The sequence below is a fragment of the Homalodisca vitripennis genome, chromosome 1, assembly GCF_021130785.1.
Source record: "Homalodisca vitripennis isolate AUS2020 chromosome 1, UT_GWSS_2.1, whole genome shotgun sequence".
NCBI classification, from domain to species: Eukaryota; Metazoa; Arthropoda; class Insecta; order Hemiptera; family Cicadellidae; genus Homalodisca; species Homalodisca vitripennis.
The window spans coordinates 136,131,443-136,151,163 of NC_060207.1; the positions used below are offsets into that span (position 1 = coordinate 136,131,443).

Consider the following 19,721-nt stretch of genomic DNA (forward strand, 5'->3'; position numbering starts at 1 on the left):
TGTATACCGCTGACCTCAGAAAATAGAAATACTTAAATTGCAACTTTCGCAAATGATTCTGCAGTTTTGTTATTCCATAAATACTGTGTTCGAGTATCTCATTACGTACAACAGAGCTTAGATGCAATTACTAATTGGTTGAAGACATGAAGAATTAAAAATAAACAAAAATAAATCAGTTCAAATAACGTTTATATCTAGTAAAAATTCTTGTCTTCCAGATACATTGAATGACGTTTATTTATCCCAAGTAACTGAAGTAAATTATCTGGGCATGCACTTATATAGACAGCTTACATGGAAATTCTACATTTGGACAAAGAGACAACAGCTAAAAAACACACAAAAAACAATTTAAATGAATTGGCTACTCTCACGTAAATCAAAACCCAGCTTGAAGAATAAAAAAGTATTATTATATTAAAATAGCCTAAACCTATATGGATGTATGGTGCGCAGTTATGAGGCACAGAAAGCAATTCAAATCTAGAGGTACTCGGTATGAATCAAAATTGTTAAAAATGTTGCAAAAGCGCCTTGGTATGTATCCAATAAAACATTAAATCATGATTTGAACACCCCAACAGTCAAAGAAGAAATTATCAAATTCAACTGCAATTATCTTTTAAGATCACCCAAACCATCTTGCGACAGGTCTACTTGATAACACTATAAAGATGTGTGCAGCCTCCATTAATCTGATACCTAGAACTACCTTTTAGGTTCTAGAATTAATTACGTTGGTGTTAACAATGGGTAACATGTAACTCAGTTTTAATCGTTAATGTTATTTCTGTATACAATATTGACTTATTGTTCTTCTCAAACTGAACAAATTGTAAATAAACATTTTGTTAAAAATATGTTGTTATTTACTTGGTTGCAAACTGTATTAGAAACATAGAGTTATAGACACATTATTTTCAACCAACCTGCAGTAATAACATACGAAATTTTTCATATAACAAATATTCAGCTCCAAAAATATTTTATATTAAGCAATAGATCATATCAAAGAAAAATATAGTGTCATAAGAAACTCCTTGTAAGCTTACAATTTAGCGTGCAGTCAAATTCGACATAAGGTTAGAAATTAATGTATAGATATTTATTTATATGTAATAAACTATCAATAACATACCGGTAGTAATTTTGTAAACTATGATATATTAAATAATAAAAGCTTCTCACTTATTAAAATGGAATTTTGAGTAGTATGTTAAACTATAGTATAAAACAGTTTGTGAAATGTTTATTTTAGTTCCGAAGTAATGTGATGTGATGTAATCTAATAAATCATTATTTAACATAAAAGTAAGTGCTTCTTGGCACCATTACATTTTGATATCCCAGATAGCAATTTTCTACTCTGTGTCCGGTTGTGTTTAAAAGATTTTCTTCTAACAAACTCTCCACAACAGGCTCAGCTGCCCACACAATACGATGCACTCAACAACTCTAATTGACTGATGTAGTCAATACGACAGCCTAATATGAATAAAGAAAACATATGTATTGACCCCAGACCTCATTTGTAGCAAAGGCAACCAAACGAAAAGTCAGAAACTATATAACAACACTATAACAAGTAAATCAGCTGAGGGGAAGTCAGCGTTTCACCAAACATGCGAAACTTTGTGTGCAGGCTCAACTTAAAACGTTTGTAACTTAAATTAATAATGGTCGGAAATAAATAAATTGTCAGTAAAACAAACGGTAATAATAATGGTGCTTGAGAACCATTGCTAAAGTGAACAGTAGAACTTCCTGTTCGCACAGTTAACTTTAATGATGTTCATTGGACTGGTGAGGTACGAGTATTATTACATGTTTGTTAGACCACATCCCAAACTATTTCTCAAGAATTGAGTGCTTCATTTGTACCCTACAAGAGGGAGGTAACAGCTTGTAGTGCAGTTTCTCCACACACGTACTTACGAAAAAGAACTCATAACTATACCTTAAATTGTTTTAATAAATTGCTAAAGAGTTAATAATTTAATATGTGAAACATATGTCTTTAAAAAATTATGGAACTATTCTATAAAGTAATGTTTTTAAGACATAAATATGTTAAATTTAATGCCACAAGAATATTTTTAGATCACTAAGTTTATTATTATTTAGTTCTACGTGTTATTATTTCTAATTACTGACTATTATTTTAAGTTATGTGAATTGTATTATACAAAACTACTGTTAACGTGTGCATTCTATGTATACGTTGCCATGGACGAATAAAGGATTATTGATTATTAATGTTGTAGTAGAAACAGGTCCGGCCAGGTGTAACAATTCCAATATTTGTAAAACATCTTTGTAACAATAATGAGTAATGTGTCTAAATATTATGGTGAATTTGTTAAACGTATTAAATAATAATGTTCAGAAAAATCTTCTGGCAATAAAAACACATTTCTTGAAATAGGATGTTAGGGAATTGATGGCACTTAGCCTACTTTTATTGAAAGCTGTGTAGGTGCTGGAGTTTTAATTTACAATAAGAATAACCCATTTATTTCATTCACCTCCGGTATTAATATCAAAAGTATACAAACACATAATAAATACTATTTTATATTATTCACTTTCAAAATGCCCTATATTTTCTTGAATGTAAAAATTATTTCTCTTAACAGTTTTATCCCTTTACCCTCAGAAAGAGATTTAACACATTTTCTCCGTAGTGACCTAAAAATATGGCTGCTGAATACCACCTTCAGACATATCACATCGATGGTTGCACTTATCACATCTCTTAGAGTGATTGACCAACACTGCAGCTGGTCTTTGCAGTTCTTTCTTGCGTCCCAGGAACTACATAGAATATAATATTAGCACTAAATGGCCAACTATTTGACCTCAGGATACAAAAACAAGTTCTTTGCTTGATATATCCGAGCTGGTACAAAAACCGTGACAGCCAATAATGCTGAAAAAACTAAGCAAGCTGTGATCTAGCAAGTAAATAGCAGTGGAACGCATGTTAGTTATTTTAGGTAAAGGGTTCAATACTCTATATTCTCCGCTCACTTCATTCAATTACCGCAAGCGTGAATATTATTAAATACAAAAGTTCATAATCTGTTTGAGAATTTAATAAAACAGGTATAATTTATAGTACAAATAGACATACAGCGACTTGAGATGATGTTATACAACACGAAGCGACGCTAAAATTTTGACTGTCGAAGGGTGAACTACCGAATAGATGTGAACATAATAATATGCACCGTGTGTGACGGGATTGTGTATTTTCTTCCATATAAAATGTATCTGATGGTGTAGCAAAGCGTTATGTCACTGTCTGAGTATTCGTACCTTCGTTTTTGAAATAATTAGTAATAATATATTTTGATGTAGCCATTAAAATTGATATATACACTGTTATATTAAGTTTACTCATGTAAGTTAGTAAAGATAAAATTTAACGTCACAACTTAATATTAAAATATCATGCATGTATTAATACTATACTATTGACTGTGTATAACTCTTTGTGTATGCTGCAATAGGATTACTTCCTCACCTGTACTTTCGCGCCTTTTGTATTGCTATGATTGCATTACACTAAAACACTTTACCCTCTAAGACCTCAGCTGAGGGGAGAAAAAAAAATACTAACACTGGGGAGCTTAAAAAACTAACCCTGTACATCTTTTGTTTATGTAAATAATAGACATTTATAAACTTAATAGTGCTGTATGTGAGAATTTAACAATTGTGTTAGTGATCAAGCCAACATAGATACTGTAAAACTATCATTAAAATTTTGTCAATATGATTCTTTATTATTTGGTAAGTTTCTAATTACTCGGCAATTTAATTTTTAGACTTATTGTGAAAACAGCTTTAATTAAGTAGCATATAGTATACAAGTAATTATATGCCATTGTTTAGTTTATTTAGATAAATTTACCTAAATGGCAAAGATCTGGTAATATAATTTTGTTACAGAAAATTTGAACTTAGCCTAGTTTATGTACTAGACCACTGTTATAGTCAGTGTTAAAGGCTTTCCAGGTCATTTTATAGGAGTCCAGTTTTTAGGTACTCCTAGAGATGGGTCCTGAAATAAGAGATGGGCCAAAACTAGGCTTTGGGATGTCATATTATTTTATAGTTGGTGTTAAGACGAAAAGTCAAAATAGACTCAAAGGCCAACTGCAGTATAATAAGCGGCCACCAACACAATCGGATTATGATTATCAAATGATTCGAATCATTGATATTCACGACTATCCAAACGTCTGAAAGCAAATTATCAAAGACTAAAAACAAAATGTCGGACCAAATAACGTTAATAGATTTTTCAAAGAATAATAGTTTTGCTTGTTTTCAATCTTAGAAATTACAGTATACTGTACAGTGAATATTATTATTACGGAATTTTTGCATTTATCTTACAGTGTTAGCAAACATAATTGAGCTACTTCTAACGAACCTATTTATTTCAAGTCCTATAAAACAACAGATAAAAATGAATTCTTAATTGTTAGCCTATTACTGCAATTAAAATAAGTAACACAACTTTTTTGAACTTTAAATTGGTACTGATTTTTCTGAGTGCTAGGTTATGCAAATGTTTAATTGATAAATGATCTACTTTAATATATTTTTGTGAAAGTATATTTCATACATTTTCTAAAATACTTGATAGTTAATTAAATTAAAAACATAAGTACATATTTATGTACAATTGTATGGAAAAAACTAAGAATAATTAGCATACTTGGGTTTTATGTAGGTTAGGGATCCTCGAAGACTATGTTTTTAGGTGGGGATCCGAGATTCGTTTGACTTTGAGAACCTCTGATCTAAATAACAGAGTTTCTGTTTATGTGTACTATGGTTTTGCATATGCAAGTGAACTCGGTTTGTGTTGTCTGGTGCACAAAAAAAGTACGAAGAAATAATTAGTTAAATAAATTTATGAATTGTACAATCTAGTATTGTGCCTTTAATACATATTTATATATTTAATAAAGTCACCATGAAGTTTTATTGGCTGAGAGTTTAGCACAATTTCCCACCACTTGATGGTGAAAGATCTGCCAATGTATGTGTCCATCTTTGTACACAATAACTTTTGAATGACACTAATAAGTGTTGGAAATTTTGTGTGAGATTCCACCTCTACTGTCGCCATATTGAAATTGAAAATGGTAACATATCGGTCCATTGGGAGTCGCTTTCCCATTAGCCCATGATGTTGTCGACTGTGAGGGAACATGAAGATTCCCATCTTCCAAAGACCCAAGCAGTGTGTGTTTTTATGACAGTCTTGTCATGAGTGTATGTATACATTTTAGAAGTTATTTATTTTATATATATATATATATATATGTACATTGAATCACAAAAAGTACTTGCTCTGCCGGGAGTCGAACCCGGATCTCTCATTTGCCGGGTGAATGTGCTACCATTACACCATAGAGCGCTTACTTTTTCCGATTCAATTATTTTGTATTTGGCCGTATCTGTCACATATGTGTTTAAATAAGCAAACTAACATATGATCGGAAGACCAAATACCTGTCAAACGACTTTTAATTACATTAAACTGTATAAATGGCAATAGTATATATATATAAAATTAATATATACATATTTATATATATATATATATATAAATTATATATATATATATATATATATATATATATATATATATATATATTATTGAATATATATATATAATAAAACATAACTATATATATATATATATATAAAATTAATATATACATATTTATAATATATATATATATATATATATATATATATATATATATATATATATATATATATATATATATATTATTGAATATATATATATAATAAAACATAACATTTGGTCTGTTTCATGATCCACTTTTATCTACTCAACTTAAAATAAATGAGATAAAAAGGATAATTTAACTTTTACATTTGAACTATGGAAATGAAAATAATTATATAATGAATGTTAAGGACATTCTTCATTCCTCAGCTTCGGCAACATGAAGTGAATGAAGAAACATTGTTTCAACAAGATGGAGCAACAAGTCACACAGCCCGCGTGAGCATGAATGTTCTTAACGGAGTTTTCCCAAACCGAGTGATTTCCCGCAATGGCCCGATTCCGTGGCCGCCCCAGTTCACCAGACCTCACTGCGTGTGATTTTTTCTTGTGGGGTTACCTAAAAAGTAAAGTATACGAAGAAAGACCTCATACTGGTGGTGAACTGAAGGCAAGAATCCGGCTAGAAATTGAGAGAATTCCTCAGCCTATGCTTCGTGATGTTATGAACAGCTTCGCAAATCGCCTGCGCGAATGCCGTACTCGGGAAGGCCGCCATCTTGCTGATGTTATTTTCAAACAGTGATTATTTTCAATGTTTCTTAAATGCTTTTTAATGTAGAAAACTATTTTATGAATATAATTTTGATATCTACGTCCGTTTATTTTTTACACCTATTTCAAAAATGCGGGATTGACTGCCGCACCCTGTATTATCGTCATTAAAGAAATATTTTCATATTAATTATTTGACCAACTGGTAAACTTTCCAATTACTCTGTGTAGCCCACTATTTTCCATAACTAAAGTTTTAAAATAATAACTAAACTGATTCTTATTAACAATCAATTCTTTTCAAGAGACAAACAAGATTGTAAGAAAATTTATGTTATGTTAGAGAAATAATTTAGAATAAGTTTACCTGCAATTTCATTTAAAAGTTACAGTAATGCATTGCTTGATCTTTGGTTTCAGAGTTAATGAAATCAGGCACCAGAATTCAAGGATCGTTTTGTCATGGAGAGAAGGAGGAAAGCCCTCGGCTTGAGAAACTTAGACTGCAATAAAAAAGAGAAAACCAAGGAATCCAAATCTTCTGTTGATAATAGAGAAAAGTCTGTTAAAGAAGGTACATTTCAAACCTGAAGATTATCAAAAGTAGTTGTATATTGATGACACAATTTTGCTTCCGCTTGTCTGCTAGAACCATTTTTCTCATGACTTACATAGGAACTGGTTGTCATTTAAACTGGTGTCAGAACATTGATTGATGTGAATTTATGTTCTATTGATTATTGGTTATAAGTTATGCTATTCTTTTCAAAATACACTCCTTGTTGGTGCTACACCGCATTGATGCAAAGTTTCCTTTGTTTAATGCAGTATCAGAAGCCATGTTTGATATGATTTTATGGTTTGTCACTTATCTTTTATTGCTTAAATCTACTCATATCGCATTACTTTCAGACCTTTATTGACTTCAGCAAACAAAAGTAGTTAAAAGAAATCTTAATCAGTTGGCGTTATTTAGTATAACAACACGGAGAGAGTAGAGGTCAGAATGATATACATTCCAAATGGATACATTCTAAGTAAAGGGTTAACCAGTTATGTACTAGCTAGTTTAACTCTTTTCTTGGCAGTATATAGGGAGTGTGTGACAACATAGGGTAGTATCTAAATGGGTATATGCTAAATAAAGGGTTCACCAGTTATGTTATAGTCTTAATTATGTAATTAGCCTTCTGAGAAGAACTTTTAAATGTTATAAATTTTGCCCATTTGTATTCCCTTGACGTACATGCCACCTAGCGTCTAATGATAGAAACACATGCTATTAGTGACCAGCGAGCAACGTCAAGCAGATTGTCATAGAACTAGTGCAGCGTGCGCAGTTTAGAACTGGTAAATCGTGGAGTGTGTTATCATACGCGCGCACACTTGCCATAGCTGCTAGCCGCAACCCTTGATTATGAATCCTTCTTTCCTTGACATGGATACTCTTAGCGTCCCTAGTATGAATATAAGCCAATTATTATTTCGAAAATCCCTCCGGGCTATGTCCCAACGGTCTCTAAAGTAGTATTTAAAATCCCATCTTTGCCTCTAAAGTTGTGAAATATTAATTGAAGGAGTCTGCTAAATGTAATTATTGCTAATGCCCACATTGTATTATAAAACATCTATCATATGTTTAATTAACTTAATTCAAATTTAAAAAACAATCGTTATTTGCACACAGATTGTGGTTATTAATTCATTATTGATAGGTTACGTTTATTCCCATTCACAAAACATACTCATAGTTTTTATCATAATAAGGTACTTTTCTGTGCGTATCGCTTGCCGTAAATATAAGTTAGCTATTTTTCTGTATTTGGATTGGATAGCTTTTTTTTGTATTTCTTCAGGATAAAAAAAATGTTACTGTACTTTATTTAAATAATTGTAATGTGTCTTAAATGCCTCCTTTTTGGTTATATTTATTTTGCTTAACTTACTTTTTCTTTCTTACTCAATATTCCAATAGGAATAGACTAACATAATAAACATTGTAAAATATGGTGGGGGAAAAAATAGTATCTAACTATAACGTTACCACTGAAAGTTTTGTTCCTTATCATAAAAGTGAATTAGTAGCAAAATCCATGCATACTTCTTGCTAGGGGTTAAAATGTCACGACTGACAAGAATTGGTAGAAGAGTAGCCTATATAATAAATGTTTTATTACATAATAATATTTTAGTTGTACTTTTTATTTGACATTTGAGAATCTACTTAATTCTCTAAAATATCATACAACATTTTATAAGGTAATCACATTGAAGAAAAATATTTAAATATCATGCAATTATTAATTTTTTAATTTTTGTCAGGTATTTTAGTCAGCGGAAGATTTGTAGATAAAGAGTTAACTCTTATTATAATTTGAATTTTTTAATCTGAGGTGTATAGCTTGACTAGGAACAAGCTATTAAGAGAACTGGGATGTCCCAGATAGATGTGTCTATGTAGCACAGTGAGGAAAAAGGACTTTCAGGGAGATAAAAAATAATGGTCTTAAAAGTATTTACTTTATAGACAAATATTAATTTACTAGAACTTTATTATTCTAGTTTATTAATTCAAACAGATTAACTTTCTGAGCTAAGATATATCACATGATTGTTCATGTCCAGGCAAACACGTTTCACTGTAAGAATGGGTCTTAATATGAAACATGTTTGAAAAAGAATTCAAATACATGTTTCATGCCTACCTAAGAATAGTTTAGAGCCAAATATTTAATGTTTAATAAGTTTATTTTAAGATCTATTGATTTTTAAGTTATTTCTTTAGTAAAATTAGGTTATACGACAACAGCTGCTTTTCCCATAGAAAGAGCTGATCTATGGTGTTGCCAAAATATTACACAAACCTGTCTAAACATAACTGTAAGGTTCTATTACTTGTTTTTTATTCTTAACAGGCAACAAAATTAATCTAGTTACTTTTACTTAACATTTGTTACTTTAATTATCATTTGTTGTGCTTTCTTTAAACACTTGTGAAAAAAGAAAGCCTTACTGTAACTAAAGCAGTTTTTTATTGTTAATTAAGAGGTGTGTTTGTGTTTGCTGTGTTTGTTATTGTTCAGAAAGACGTTTATTGTTATTATTATATTTTTATACTACCTATATTGGTTGCATTGTTAACTATTTGCTGAGAAAAACGTTATTTTTGTGATTCTGAGTAAAATTGCTGGATTTTATATAATTTTTTGTAGTAACTGGCCTTGTTACAATAAAAATTTAACCCAAATTTGGAAGGATATAATTTATCATTTTTTTATGCTATACATTTTTAATACAAAAAACAACATAATAACAGAAACTAGGCATTGGAGACCCATGTTCATAAGGTTAAATTTGTTTGCCTTCATCTGAGCAATATTGTGATATCTTTTTGTTGAAAGAGTTTTGTGACAATCTGCATAAACAAAACAATTGTAAAAATGTTATCTCCAGTTAGTGTGGGTAGACTACTTTTCATTAAGTGACGTTAGCTTATCCCATTGTATTAATTGGTGGTAACAGTTTATTTCTATTTCTGGTGTTACTGTAGATGTCTCATTTCAAAGTTACAATTATGCACATTCAAACACTTCTTAATTTTTTTTTATACAATATAGCAGAGTCATTACGATACATCCTTTTCCAAAATGTACGTAATTAAAAATTGTCCATGAATACTTTAACACTGTTGTAAATTACACAGTACAATATAAATATGGGCAGATAACTGTTGCACGGCTAAAAAAACTTATTTCTGACACTTGTTTATTAATTTTTAGCCTGTTTTGACGGAATAATAATACTTATAATAGTGTAGTAAAAACTAAACTACTGTAGTAAAAAAAACTGAAAGAAATAGTTTATTTTATATGCAGTTTTTCCCAAAAAGTACATAATTTAAAGTAGGATCTTGAAAAGATTTCAAGAATTGGTAATTACTGTTGTAAATACATTGGCTAAATATAAATAACGTCTGGTAATATGTTCATTGTCAAAAAATAAAAAAATAAGGTTACACAGTACTTTTTCTGAAATAAATCTTATTATTTTGTATTTAAGTCCATTCTGGTAAAGCTTTGAGTAATGTACTACCAGACTGAACAAAATATACAAATACAACTTTATATTGAAATCGTTCCAATTTTAATATTTTTGTAGGTGAATCAAACTGTATAAAATTAACAAATTTAAGGTTTAAAATGTGAAGTTATCATAGTTCTATTTATTTGCAGTCAGTTATGTTCTCTTTATGTGTTAATAGTTTAGAATATTTTGACTTATGCCATAAGATTTTCATACCTTAATGTAGTTCTAAAATAATGAAAATATATAAGTTAACAAATTGAGTACAGTCTGCAAATTACAAATATATTTATTTGGATTAAGTGATTAGTTGGGTTTATACTTTACAGGAACAGACTGGTGATTGCCGCTCGGCGACTGGGTGAACTATTCAATGCAAATTTCAAATATGTTTATTTGGATTAAGTGATTAGTTTCTTTCCCTACAAATAAACATAGTTTATAATATGTGTATCCTAATCCATAATAGTTCACATTGATGTATTTAATCCGTCAGCGACCACAGTCTAATAATTGTGGTATTGTACAGTTGGGCTTATACTTTACAGGAACAGACTGGTGATTGCCTCTCGGCGACTGGGTGAACTATTCAATTCACGAGAATTTTGCATGAGCGACTCAGAATATTGTTTCAAAGGCTTGAAATGGGCAACAAATGGTAATGAAAGAGCAGGTAGACAAAGCAGAACAGTTCCGATTACCACCGACAAACCCCAAACATCTCCTGGCATTTCTTACAGAGTCGTAAATTTTGTGGGTAGGTGAGGGGCTAGGAGTGAGAGGGGCTGATGGGTGAAGCGATGGTTGCGACTCTGGTGGTGGGTACGTGAACGATATTTCTAGAAGGATCCATAATCAAATCAAATCAAATCAAATCAAAATGCCTTTATTTACAAGCGTTTCTCAGTACATACACTGTTTTGCAGAACATTTAATGGCCTTAAATACTAAATAACAGAGACTTGTGATTAAAACTAAAAGGAACAACATTGGATTATACTAAATACTCGCCTTCGGCTCGCTGGGGGCTATGCCCCCAGGCCCCCAAACTAAGTGCTTAATATTCGGGTATAGGAGTAATTTGGTTATTGGTTAAATTCGGACATGAGGTTTTCAAGTTATGTTTTCCCAACTTTGTCCTTTCTCGTAGGTTGTAATGCTTCGCTAACGCTCAGCCAAATGATGTGTGATATATCAAAATAATCTATGTACTTCGTCGAAAAATTAAGTGACGTCATAGCAAATTTAGGAGAATAAGAATTGGGTGATAACTAAAGTCCGAGATTATGTTTGCCAGGAAGAGGAAAGTAAAGTGTTTAATTTTAACCAAACTTTTGAGTTTGAGGGCATTTTGTGGCTTAAACGTTGGAGTTACGACAAAAAGTGACTAGACCTTTCTTGTAGAAAATTTAAAATTACGATTTTCTCATTAGCTAGCTCTAACGGTTCTCCCGCTATCGGGCTTCAAAGAAATGCCTGCAAGGGTGTAAAGTGCGAAAGTTTGCCAATTTTTTTGAGGAGTTTAAAATTAAAAATTTCCGGTTTTCAGACTTTTCCCGGTGGTTTGAAGGTAAAAGCTACGTGCATGCAAAATTTGGTGTTTCCAGCACTTCTAGAAGTGGGTTAGAATTTCGTATACCCTATCAGTGAGTGAGTTACATATGCGGCTGTGTATATATATATATAGGGATAAACAAGCTAGCTAGCACTGCGCTCGAAAGATGATAAAAGAATTGCTCTAGAAAATAAGATTGATACAGTACCGTATGGTTATAAAAATGAAGGAAACTCTGATATGTTATATGAATTAAATACACTTTTTTTTAAAATTAAAAATAACCTTTGCTAACGCTTAGCCAATTCGCGATGTGCTCTAGCAGCCACGTATACTAGCCACTGGTTTACGAATTAATACAAATTAAATCTGGAACTGTTATTAATTGCACCAATGTTGTCCGGAAAAAATAAAAAAAACCCTAAAGTTGCCAATTCACAAAAAAGATTTTGCCATTGAGAGCGTATAACAGGCTTACGGAAAGGTATACAACAAAAAGCTACTGAACCTTTTTTGTAGATCCTATTAATGGCTATTTAATAAAGTGTTTAAGTTTAAGCTAGGATAAACGGGTCAACCGATATCGTCTCCAGTAAAAACATTTTCACGTCAAAATTACAAAATATTTGCATTTATTGGCCCAACCGATAGAGATAGGGCAAAAGGTCACTGAACCTTTTATGTAGATCGTCTTATTTTGCATTAAAATCCGTTTTTTAATTTAGCCTAACTTTGAAGTTTCTGCTGATATAGAACCCAGAAACAAAATTCTGAAGTAAAACTTGAAAAAGCGACACATTTAAATGCGTTTTCCAGCCAAACCATTAAGGATAGGGCAAAATGTTACAGGAGATTTCCTAAATCTCATTGAAAATTTGTTTTGAGCTGTGACCAACGGTTCGACCGCTATCGAGCCTGAAAGGTAAATGATTAAGTGAAAATTGCGAAAATTTTACACATAATTGCATTTTGCGGCCAAACCAATAGAGATAGAGCAAAAATCCACTAGACCTCTTTTGTAGATCACTTCATTCCCGACTAACGATTTTGTCTCAGATCCGAGTTAGCTCTAACGGTTCGCACGCTATCGGGCTTCAAAGAAAAGCCTGCAAGGGCCAAAAATGGCAACTTCGCGAATTTTTTTGAGGGGTTTAAAATTAAAAAGATCTGGTTTTCAGACTTTTCCCGGAGGTTTGAAGGGAAAAGCTACGTGCGTGCAAAATTTCGTGATTCTAGCACTTCTAGAAGTGGGTTAGAATTTCGTATACCCTATCAGTGAGTTACAAATGCGGCTGTATATATAGGGGACTAAAACTTATACACTAACAACTTAACTACGTTATTTATCAACACATATGTAGTCCTTAAGTTTTAATTTAAAAGAATTGCAACTGTATTGCTTAAGGCTAAGGGGGAGGTCATTGTACAATTTAGGGCCGAAATACGAAAAACTTCTCTTCCCGACTTCATGCCTGACTTTTCAAAAGTCAAGAAGGTAGCCATGGCGGGTACTGCGTTGCGAGACCCCCTCCCGGAACAAAAACCGCTCGCTCAGGTACTGCGGTTCCTGGTGTGATAGGACCTTGTGGACCAATGAGCAAGTCAACATCCTGCAGACGGACTCCATTGGTAGCAGGCTGGCAGCATCTCGAAAGGGGGACACGTGATCAAAACGTTTCAAGTTGAAAATGAAACGCACAGCAGAGTTTTGAAGTCTCTGAATACGTTCTACGTCCCCCCCCGAGATGCTGTTACCATAGGCTGGATAGCAGTAGTAAATGACGGAAAAAACCATCGACTGCATAAGCTGAAGCTTCGCAAATTCCGGCAGTAGAGATCTGAATCTGTATAGACCTCTTAATCTGCCAAGAGAACGTTGTATGACATAAGTGACGTGTTCAGAGAATGTTAGATCGCTATCAAGCATGATGCCGAGCGTTTTCACCCTGTCACACAAGGTCAAAAACTCCCCATCAAGAGCAATCCCCACACCACTGTTTGTCAAGGCCTGTATTGTGTTGTGTGGTATAGTATGAAGGACAGTGCACTAGCCTACATTGAGCTTTAACCCATTGTCTACAGACCATTTACTGATGTTTTCAAGATCAGAGTTTATATGGGCAAAAGCCACCTGAACTGAGCTAGGGTCATAGGACAAATGCAACTGGCAGTCATCAGCATACATATGAGCCGTACAGTGTTTAATACACTTTGGGAAGTCAGAGGTATACAGGTTAAACAGTACAGGACCAAGACAACTTCCCTGAGGCACACCTCGCTCCCTACTTAGAGAGGCAGATGTCTGGCACTCAACCCTTGTCACCTGGCTTCTTCCTTCAAGATAAGACTTCACCCACTCAATAGCGTTTTCTCCAAAGCTGTAATAGTGCATCTTGGCCATCAACATTTTGTGACTAATTGAGTCAAATGCCTGCGAATAATCCAACATAACAATGGAGTTGTATTTTCCACTGTCTTTAGAATCAATTAAATCTGAAAATAAGTTCATCAGGGCAGTGCAAGTACTATGATTATGTCTGAAGCCAGATTGAGTTTTAGGAAGAATGTTCTTATCATCCATGTGCTTCATCAATAGTAACAATTTTCTCCAATATTTTTCTACAAAATCGCTGGTAAAATCGATATTGGCCTAAGTTGATTAACACTATGAGGGGTGGGTACCTTAGGTAAGGGATGAACTATACTTTCTTTCCATCTTTGTGGAAACATGCCTTCAGACAAGGACTCATTTATCAAATGTGTGATGGCACCTAGTGCATATGGACTCACGGATTTAATCATCTGAATAGTAATTTCATCGCTGCCCGCTGCTCTGGTTTTTATTTCATTTATTGCTGATTTCACGTCCTTGTCAGTGACTGCATGGAAGTTAAAATTAACGGCATCATTATTTATCTTGTTCGAGTTGAAATAAATTACTTTTTCTTCGCTAACCTCATTTGCACTGCCCATCTCAACAAAGTATCTGTTAATATCATTTATATTCAAATTATGAGGCAAACAGTTATTGGTAGAATTTCCAACTACATTACATTTCTTGAGGCACGTCCAGAAATCTTTTGGGTTACTTGAAGATGATAATTTTTCAGTGAAATATGCCTTTTTTGCTTTCCATATAATCAGGTTCATTTTATTTCGTACCTCTTTGTACAGTTCCCAGTCTCCATTAGTTCTGGACTTCCAATATTTTCTATGCAGTCTATTTTAAATTTTTGTATTCTTAATTATTTCATCATTTCTCCAAGGAGCCTTCTCTTTTGTGACTCTTTTACAAACAAGAGGGGTGTGTTCATCAAATACCTTTTTAATATTCCTTGAAATAAATTGTTCAATATTATCTATTCCATCTAATTGCATTGCACTATTCCAGTTAACATTTGCGATTGCAGCTACAGCCCTTTCTTCATTGAAATGTTTAAAATCTCTGTAGATAATCATTTTAGGCGTTTTTTTCTTATATTTAGGAACTTTAACCGTGCAATAAATAAGCCTGTGATCCGTTATTTTTATTCCTCTTTGATCTATAATACTAGGTGCGTCTATGACGCCGGTCCTCTCGATTTCAGCCGACCTGTCCACGATTATGTGGTCTAACAAGGTGGCTGAAGTTGCAGTAACTCTTGTTGGTTCATTTATAAGTTGTAATGTGTTTGATTCTTTCAAGAGTCGGCGTAAACATTTAGCTTCATGATGGCATGTCTTTGATAATAAATTAATGTTAAAATCCCCGAAACACATTACTGTGTTTACTTCCATAGCCAGGCAAACAAAGAGAGAGTGTAGAAGAGCTGACATCGAAGTGTACCTCACGTGTGGCGGCCTGTAAACCACACACAGACCAAACCTCACCCCTTCCACTTTGGCAATAATGCAAAGAGTTTCAACTCCAGGGCCCACATCCGCTAGAGTGTATCACTCGAAAGGAATACTTTCTCTCACGTACAGGGCGACACCTCCACCTGTCGTATCAATAGAGGAGTCGTTTAGGGTACCTTGGCGATCACAACGAAGCAGCGTGTACCCTGGTATATTGAAACCAACTGATGAGGTTTCAGGATGAAGCGAGGTCTCAGATACCCCAAACGCATCAAAATCAAAGTCATGCACGAAAAAACTCATCTCATCAAAGCCTGTATTAAGAGACCTCATGTTTAGATGCGCGACCTTGAGACGTCTTTCACCCCCTGTCTAGGCTAATTTCCTGACACCCGCGAGGTGTCCAGACTTCCACAGGCATCGTGGTTGTCATCAATGTCCTGCACGGGTTCGGGACTCAGGCCGAGATTTGAGACAACTTCATCCTGAAAACACGGGGGACAGGTGTTTTGTGCATCGGGAAGTTGCAAAGCTGCGGAGATAGCCTCCACAAACAGTGAGCCTAAGCGGGCGACACCTCTTCTATTGAAGTGTACGCCATCCCGGGTGAGATCCCGCTTACCCACACAAGTATTGGCCTCCACGAATCCAACACCAAAGTTGTTGCACATGAGCTCCAACTGGGTGTTGAAGTCGTAGAGGGCCCTGTAGCCAATATCTTTTCGAATTAAAACACTGTCTAGGAAAACTTTTGAATTTTGGAATCTAGTCCTGACAGTGTAAAGCAGATCCGCCATAGCATGAAGTGCCTCACGCTTCCCATGCCCACCATTGTACCCCGGACCCCCCAATCAAGGGTAATAGCTGGTTTAACTCTTTTCTTGGTAGTATATAGTGAGTGTGTGACACCACAGAGGGTACTATCTAAATTGATACATGCTAAGTAAAGGGTTTATAGGATATTTGGTTTAATACAGAGATGTGCTTGAAAAAGCGTCTTAAAAAATAGTGTTTTGGACCGAGGCTTTGTTTTGGTGTAGGAAGACTATGAATTGGTCCGTTTTCTGGATCTCAATTCATTTAGGGTCGTGAATGGTAATATAATAATTTTATTTCCTATTTTTTGTAAATTCTGACACTTGTGTTCAAAAATAAGTCTGTTTCAATAATATCCCAGTATATTAGTGTCTGTTTTTGCTAATGTTTGTCTGTCAAAACATCAACAAATATCTTTATGATCATCTTTACAGAAAAAAATTACATACAAATTCATCACAGTTCTAATTTTTCAATATTAAAAATGTTGCTTTTGCATAAATTTCAACAGAAATTCACACTAATCTGTTATTTATTTAAAGATATTTTCCCCAATAAAATATAAAATTATGAACCACTTTCACCTTCTGATAATATCAATACTAATATTGAAATGTATACTGCTGAGACAAAACTCTAGTGGAAGGTGTAGAAATGATAACGAGTTGTGGTTTTCAGAATCGTGTTATGATTTCAGTAGCATTCTACTTTGTGACATCTTGATTTTAAATATATTTTTCATCCCTGTGCCTTTTATATCTTATTTAAATTATTTTATGATTGATTTACTACTACATGTGTAAATTTTGAGTACGTTAATTTTAAAACGACGCTCTTATGTAAATCTTGTATTATATATATATATATATATATGTGTGTATACAGAGAACCTAGGACCCTATCATCGTAGGTTCTACTGGAACTTATTCATTGCATTCTATCTCTCCCACAGGATTTACTGAAGATTAACCTATACTGATCCAAGTACAAATATTTGTTTGACCTGTTGTAAATTTGTCACTAAATGTACAATACTAAATTTATTTTCTATGACAAAAGATATAGCAAATATAAAATTGACAAGATCATATTAAAAGGTCAATTTATTGTTTAATTGAACCATTTTATCTGTGAATAAGCAAATAGATATTTTTTCAGTAGTACCTAAATAATAATTTTAAATCTGGAAATGTATGGGGTATTAATAGCACTAGTTGTCAAAACCTTTATTTTTACAATTATTTATACCATATCTGTACAGTAAGAGAGCTCCCAAGCCACCAAGCCGGGAGTGTCACGCCACAACGCAAAGATGCTACTCGATTCAGCACAGAGTCTCCGAACTCACCGGCCCTGCAGTCCTTGTTGCCGAGGACTCTGGGCTCACCTGAGGTGGAGGTGTCCTGGGATTGGGGCTGTTCGCAGGTTCCCAGGGAGATGTGTACGTAAAGACTATTCATAGAATCAGATTATCCAAACTCTGTATGTTGGTAGAACTAGCGAACTTCAGGTATATTAGAAATTATGCAATAATTTATTTACATTTATTCTATAATATATTTCCATCAAATACTTGCACATAAACTTTAGGTAGATAACTAAAGAATATTTATATCATGGTTTTGTAACTAATATTTGACTAAAAGTTTGTATATTAATGTCCATGTTTGTCATCACACTGTGTGTTGAAACAAAAGTTATCAGCAGTGAACACCTTGCTAATCGCTAAAACATGTTTTTTTTGTACTTTTTACTTTGTGTATGAAAACTGGTAGGTAGACAACAAAAACTTTAATTTTATACAGAAGATATTTAATTCAATGGTAACATCTGGTGCCACTTGGAACTCTGTTGTTGTGTAGCAATAAGTAATATTTTACTTTATATTCTTCAACACCAGCTGGTTCTATCCACAGATATCAACTGCTCGGTCGTAAACAAACATGATCGCATAATCTATCTTTTCTATCACAAAACAGTTGAAGGTTGAAGTTGGTTTTACTTGTAATTTTAAAATATAGTAATTTCCCAGAACCTCTGTTAATTTCTTTGAAATAGTTAGTTATTCTTCGTATGTAATGGCATTCTTAGGACTTTTTTTTGCCAAAAGGACAAATTAAGTTAAAAGTGGAGTTCAGATGAAAGTTTCTTTGTTTGTTTTCTCCAGACTGACCTCATGTACCGGCAAAATTATAGTCTAGTTAAGAAAGTTTGTGCATCACAAGCCTCTAAACTGCAATGCTGTCCGGGCTGATGTCTACTCCATTGCAGCGCTTGTTGGTAGCTGTTTGTTCTCTTTATTATTCTGAATTGGAATGGAATGTTACAAATATTTTCAAACATCACAGAAAGGAAGATTATTAAGTACCTATATACAATGTTATGTTAGCATATTGAAAGACATAGAGAAATAATTAATTAAAAGAGCTGTCTTATACTTAAATTATGATTTACATTATTTTGAGATATAATCTTAATATCAACACAGATGTAATTTTATTTCCAGTACCCAAGAGACGTGCAACCCAACCGAAACCTGTAGCAGTGATATTGAATGTGCCGGCTCCCATTTTCCCTAGAGTTCCTTTGATGAGGAAGATGTCTGAAGAGGAAAATCAGGAGAGATTGGCCTTTTATAAAAATGTTTTGGCCAAATCATTAAGACGTATGTTGATAAAACATTATTGTTGGTACTTTTTTCATAAAATAAATAAGAATAATCCTAAAAAAATTGAATTTTCAGAGATTCCTTTTTAAACTAAATACATGGTGTTTTGGTCTTGGAATTACTAAGCATCAGTAACTTTGTATGGGGTAAAAATTACAATAAATAATGTAATTTAATACGCTACTGGTATGTCATTGTTTCCTAGACAATATAAATAGTGCATCTTATGGAGGGCGGGTTGCTTTTCAGGGCAAATGTTTGATTTTGTTTGAATAAAAATTAATATTTTGTAGAGTGTAATATATGTATATAATTACTAAATTATTTGATTATACTAGACAGTCTAGACCAAACAGATTTCATAAAAAAGCAATCAATGAATTTTGTTGAAAAAATAAATGTATTCCATGTTTAATGAAAGTCACATG

General features: G+C 33.2%; 1 protein-coding gene across 1 annotated transcript in view; it reads left to right on the top strand.

Moving 5' to 3' along the window:
* The first annotated feature begins 3,598 nt into the window (after nucleotides 1-3,598).
* LOC124371868 overlaps nucleotides 3,599-19,721 on the top strand; it is a 29,125-nt gene continuing 13,002 nt past the window's right edge. The window contains exons 1-4 of the mRNA XM_046830237.1: nucleotides 3,599-3,798; nucleotides 6,755-6,908; nucleotides 17,887-18,066; nucleotides 19,132-19,290. Of these exons, the coding sequence (XP_046686193.1) occupies nucleotides 6,797-6,908; nucleotides 17,887-18,066; nucleotides 19,132-19,290 (451 nt within the window). The 5' untranslated portion in view covers nucleotides 3,599-3,798; nucleotides 6,755-6,796. The remainder of the gene's footprint in view (nucleotides 3,799-6,754; nucleotides 6,909-17,886; nucleotides 18,067-19,131; nucleotides 19,291-19,721) is intronic.